This window comes from Equus quagga, chromosome 11, assembly GCF_021613505.1.
Source record: "Equus quagga isolate Etosha38 chromosome 11, UCLA_HA_Equagga_1.0, whole genome shotgun sequence".
NCBI classification, from domain to species: domain Eukaryota; kingdom Metazoa; phylum Chordata; class Mammalia; order Perissodactyla; family Equidae; genus Equus; species Equus quagga.
Window position 1 is genome coordinate 84,455,450 of NC_060277.1, and position 5,238 is coordinate 84,460,687.

Genomic DNA, 5,238 nt, shown 5'->3' on the forward strand with positions numbered 1-5,238 from the left:
GCTCCCGGACTAAGGGCACTCTACGAGGATGCCCCCGTTTCCGGAGCAACCGGCCGGTCCCTCCCCCTTTGACCCCGCCCCCGGGAGTCTTTCCCGCCAAAGGCCGTTAACACCGCAGAGCATGGTGGGACAAAGCTCTAGGCTAGGTTTCACCAACTCCTTTCAAGGCGCCGAGTTGCTTTAAAAGAGGCTCATTCCTGGGGAAACTGGCTCTCCTTTAAGACTCTACAGGGATTAGTAACCCCTTTAACGAGGCCTCTGTATTTAATTTTTACCAAACGGCGGGTCACTCCATTGGCTAACGACTCCCCAAATCGGGAGCGCGGGGAACTTTTTTCCCCTTCTCGCGGAGGGTGACGTCGCGCGTGCGCGAACGTAGTTTTCGCAGCACCCGTTACGCTCTTGCGCGTGCGTACTGAGATCGAATAGCCGCTTCCTCCCGCTTCTCTTCCTCCCTCCCCCCATATCCGTGCGCCGAGCTGATAAAGGCGCCATTTTGGAGGGGCCGCGGGAGACGTGGTGTCGCTGCGGGTTCGCTCTGCGGTGCGCTAGGCTTGGTGGGAAGGCCTGTTCTCGAGTCCGCGCTTTTCGTCGCCGCCATGTCGGGAGGTGGTGTGATTCGTGGCCCGGCAGGGAACAACGATTGTCGCATCTACGTGGGTAACTTACCTCCAGACATCCGAACCAAGGACATTGAGGACGTGTTCTACAAATACGGTGCTATTCGCGACATCGATCTCAAGAATCGCCGCGGAGGACCGCCCTTTGCCTTCGTTGAGTTCGAAGACCCGCGGTGAGGCGGCCTGGGGCTTGTGGCCTTGAGGAGATAGGTTGGAGGAGTTGGGGAAGGCTCCAAGGCCTTAAACAGAGATGGGGAGGTGGGCTCTTAGGTGGGGGCAAGACAATGTCGCCCATGCAGGAGTCGAGTAAGGAGCCGAATCGGTGTGGCTTCTCTGGTGGCTGGGCCCGTGGACGTCCCCAGAGCCGACTGGCAGGCTCGGAGCGGGAAACTGAGGCGCGGAGGGCTGGTGTCGTGGTCGGGCGCCTGGCGTGCTTCTGGGTGGGGGAGGGGCCATTCCTATTATGCGGCGCATGTGGGCTCTTCCCCACTGGGTGCGCATGTGCGGGGCCTCTGCTTCCCGGCCGAGCTGGCTGCCCCTCCCGGCCCTTGTTCTCATCCCTTTTGCTTTCTGTGATCACGCAGAGACGCGGAAGACGCGGTGTACGGTCGCGACGGCTATGATTACGATGGATACCGTTTGCGGGTGGAGTTTCCTCGAAGCGGCCGTGGTACCGGCCGAGGCGGCGGCGGGGGTGGAGGTGGCGGGGCTCCCCGAGGCCGCTATGGCCCGCCATCCAGGCGTTCTGAAAACAGAGTGGTTGTCTCTGGTGAGTTTCTTGTTCGTGTGGGTTGATGAGAAGGGACAAGAGCCACTTTAAAATTTTACTTGCATGCCCAATTTGACAAATGCAAGTTTTTATGCTGGGTCTTAAGTTACTTTAGTTTCTTAGGGGAATTTAGTAAACAAAGATTACTCTAAGTAATGGAGATGGACCAAATTAGGTTGCGGTACCCAGAATATGAAGATTCTTACTTTGTAAATAACTTTGGACTCTGGATTCCAGAATCTTAACAGCTCTTTATCTAGGATCTTAAGTATAATCATAAATTTTAAAGTAGTCTTTGTTCTAATGTAAACTTTAATGTGAAAGATAGGGTAATTGGTGTTGAAAAACACTTTTTTAGGACTGCCTCCAAGTGGAAGCTGGCAGGACTTGAAGGATCACATGCGTGAAGCAGGTGATGTATGTTATGCTGATGTTTACCGAGATGGCACTGGTGTCGTGGAGTTTGTACGGAAAGAAGATATGACCTATGCAGTTCGAAAACTGGATAACACTAAGTTTAGATCTCATGAGGTAGGTTATACACTTATTCTTTTGTTTGGCCAGAATTGGATACAGTGGTCTTAACAGTGGAATTTGAAGGTAAGATTCAGGCAAGGGTGTCCGAGTAAAAGTGCCACATTTCTGGCTGTAGTTACATTGTATTCATTCAGCATGCCTGAAGACAGGTGAAAGCTTAGATCTTTCAATCGAAAGTTCTGTCTATTCAATAGGGAGAAACTGCCTACATCCGGGTTAAAGTTGATGGGCCCAGAAGTCCAAGTTATGGAAGATCTCGATCTCGAAGCCGTAGTCGTAGCAGAAGCCGTAGCAGAAGCAACAGCAGGAGTCGCAGTTACTCCCCAAGGAGAAGCAGAGGATCACCACGCTATTCTCCCCGTCATAGCAGATCTCGCTCTCGTACATAAGATGATTGGTGACACTTTTTGTAGAACCCATGTTGTATACAGTTTTCCTTTACTCAGTACAATCTTTTCATTTTTTAATTCAAACTGTTTTGTTCAGAATGGGCTAAAGTGTTGAATTGCATTCTTGTGTAATATCCCCTTGCTCCTAACATCTACATTCCCCTCATGTCTGATAAATTGTATTTTAAGTGATGTCATAGACAGGATTGTTTAATTTAGTTAACTCTCCATGCTCTTCAGACTGTGATATTGTGTAAATGTCTATTCTGCTCTGGTTTGTGTGAACTGGGATGTTGGGGGTGTTTGTGGTTATCTTACCTGGGGAAGTTCTTATGTTTATCTTGCTTTTCATGTGTCTTTCTGTAGACATATCTGAAGAGATGGATTAAGAATGCTTTGGATTAAGGATTGTGGAGCACATTTCAATCATTTTAGGATTGTCAAAAGGAGGATTGAGGAGGATCAGATCAATAATGGAGGCAATGGTATGACTCCAAGTGCTATTGTCACAGATGAAATTGGCAGTATTGACCTTATACTACAAGGCAGGGGTTAAAAATGATTATATACATCTACCTTAAAACACTTGCAAACATCTTACGCAGTTATCTTTAGCTACAATTGCTTTGTTCTTTAAACCTTGGCAATTGTGGCAGAATTACATTGCCCATTTTGTAACAATTTATTTTGCTCCCTTCCCCCCTTTTTTGTTTTAATAGGGACTAATGTGGGAAGAACTGGCTAATTTGTCACAGTGCTTAGTTACAACTGTTAATGTGTGACCTGCTGTTGGTGTACATGTGGGTACAGGGTGTCTTTAATTCCAACCAGATAGAGTATAATATCAATACTGCTAAGTCTGCATGTCCTCTGTGTGACTGATATAGCGTTGCTATTTCATTTTTTTAAGACAAAATGAAAGCAAAATATAGAATTCCAACGTATTGGTGTAGATAATCTAGTTGGGAATACTTTTAAGTCTCACCTTTCCCTTTAAACTAATATTCATAATTGACTGGTATGTTTAAAACACTTTAATTTACAAATTGCAGGTGGGAACATTAGATTTAGTTTAGACTTAGGTGGGTAGCAATACCAGTAAACTTTTCAACTACATAACTTTTTGCAACCACAAAACCTGTAATACGCTGTACAGTAACAAGTGTTGGCATTATCAGTTGAACTGTAAATATAAAATGCTTCTTCCAATTAGTCTCTATGATGATTAAGTTTCTAAAATTTATCTGAACACCATTCAGAAACTTGTTTTGGGGAATTTGATAGTTATTGATGTACATCTGTTAAACTGATGACAGACATAACTCATCATTCCCCAGAAACCTTTTTTGATTACAGTATCTAACATTTTGCCTCCTCTTTTTTGGTTTTGCTGGTTATAAAGGTTTGGATTGGAGAGGGCTCACTGGATCCCAATCCTTGGAGCTGGATCATTGGATTCAAATCATAATGTGGATAGGATAGGGAGGATGAATTACAAGGATTCATGGAGCGGGATCAGATTACCAGGAACATAGGAGTGGATTCCTGCCCCAACCAAACCGCATTCGTGTGGATTTTTTTTTTTATTCAACTTAATTGGCTATTCCAAAGATTTTTTTTTTTTCCTATTTTTGACGATTGGAGCCCTTAAGATGCACGATGGAGTTGTGTTTTGCATTTTTTGGTAAAAGGAGCAAAGCGAGGACCTGGAGATAAACGCTGGAGCAATCTCCTTGGAAGGATTCAGCACGAGTAGATGGTAAACATTTAAAGGGGAAAGGGGGGGTTTGTTTAAAATAGTAAATCAGTAAGTCACTTCTAAATTTAAAGAAAACAAAATTGGAGTTGAAGAATAAGTAGGTTTCCAATTGGCTATTGCCGTTTTTCTTTGAAAAAAAATAAACATTTTTTAAAAAACTATGCATGGTTGTCCTTTTTCCTCTTCATGTAAGATTTTAATGGGTGACTAGTCTATCACTTAATACTTTAAGTTGATAAGATTCTGACTCTTGTGTTTATGTGTTAGTAAATTAAAGGTTCTTGAAAGGTAATCTGTAATAAATGATATTAGCCACCTCTTACTGTTAATTGTTGTAAGTCTTCAGGGGAAGATAAGAAAGGGTGAGAATAAGGCAATTGTTTATGTAATATGGTAAATGAGGGGATGATTTAGTCTCTGAAAGATAAACTTCCCGTACTTCGATAAAAAGTGATCAAAAATTTATAGATGCTGCTTAATTTTTGGTGACCAGCCACCCAGCGTAAGTTTTTGTGCAAAATCGGGTGGTGACTGTTAGAATGATGTTAACTTGGAGAGATAGCCTTTGAGATTCTCAATGAAACTTGTATCTCAAAAATTGGTAAGTATTAAATGTTATATTCAGCGCAGATTAGTACTCAAGACAAATTACTTTTGCTTTTTGAAATGGATAGTACACTAGAAGATTAATTGCTTATTTGAATGCATTATTGCTAATAAAAAGCTGGGCATTCTTGAGAATTTTGCATTGTCAACCCTTCTCAGCCATAAGGTTTTTCTGTATCCAAAACAACAAAGCAGTGACGATACCTAGTTTACTCGCTCTTGTATCTTTTTACTTTATAGCCCCTTGGTGCTAAATTTTCAACTTGCTTGAGTTGGGGATTTTTCTTCTGATTTCTTGATGGTTGGTCAAAACCATCAAACCACTCTTTCTGCACCCAAAACACAACTAAATCTTAACATTTCCCTTGGGTGCTGATCATAGTTGGAAGCTGAATTTAAGACAGCTGTTCAGGTGACATAATTTCAAACTTAGGAAAAACTAGAAATAATCGGCAGTGAAGTAACAGACTTCAAGAGAGGTTTGCATAAGGTCACCTACCCAATACATTTAAATGAACCTTGTGGAATGTCAGGAGGAAAAGAAGGGATATCGATTTC

The 5,238-nt window shown here is 43.2% G+C and overlaps 1 protein-coding gene across 2 annotated transcripts; it reads left to right on the forward strand.

Annotated features, from left to right (window-relative positions):
- The first annotated feature begins 484 nt into the window (after nt 1-484).
- On the forward strand, nt 485-4,235 carry SRSF1 (serine and arginine rich splicing factor 1). Of its 2 annotated transcripts, XR_006890640.1 has the most exons (5): nt 485-793; nt 1,205-1,389; nt 1,748-1,920; nt 2,121-2,800; nt 3,718-4,235. XR_006890640.1 is itself a non-coding variant. In XM_046675847.1 (4 exons), the coding sequence occupies exons 1-4, from the start codon at nt 600-602 to the stop codon at nt 2,313-2,315; spliced, it is 747 nt and encodes a 248-aa protein (XP_046531803.1). In that variant the 5' UTR covers nt 485-599; the 3' UTR covers nt 2,316-4,235. The 2 variants fall into 2 exon arrangements, 1 of the variants encoding a protein (XP_046531803.1); XM_046675847.1 differs by having other exon boundaries at nt 2,121-4,235.
- The last annotated feature ends 1,003 nt before the right edge of the window (nt 4,236-5,238 follow it).

Excerpts from the sequence above, each read along its gene's own strand:
- SRSF1 (XM_046675847.1), top strand. The coding sequence starts at position 600 with ATGTCGGGAGGTGGTGTGATTCGTGGCCCGGCAGGGAACAACGATTGT. Across the intron at positions 794-1,204 it reads GTTGAGTTCGAAGACCCGCG|AGACGCGGAAGACGCGGTGT; the intron begins GTGAGGCGGCCT and ends GTGATCACGCAG. Across the intron at positions 1,390-1,747 it reads AAACAGAGTGGTTGTCTCTG|GACTGCCTCCAAGTGGAAGC; the intron begins GTGAGTTTCTTG and ends ACACTTTTTTAG.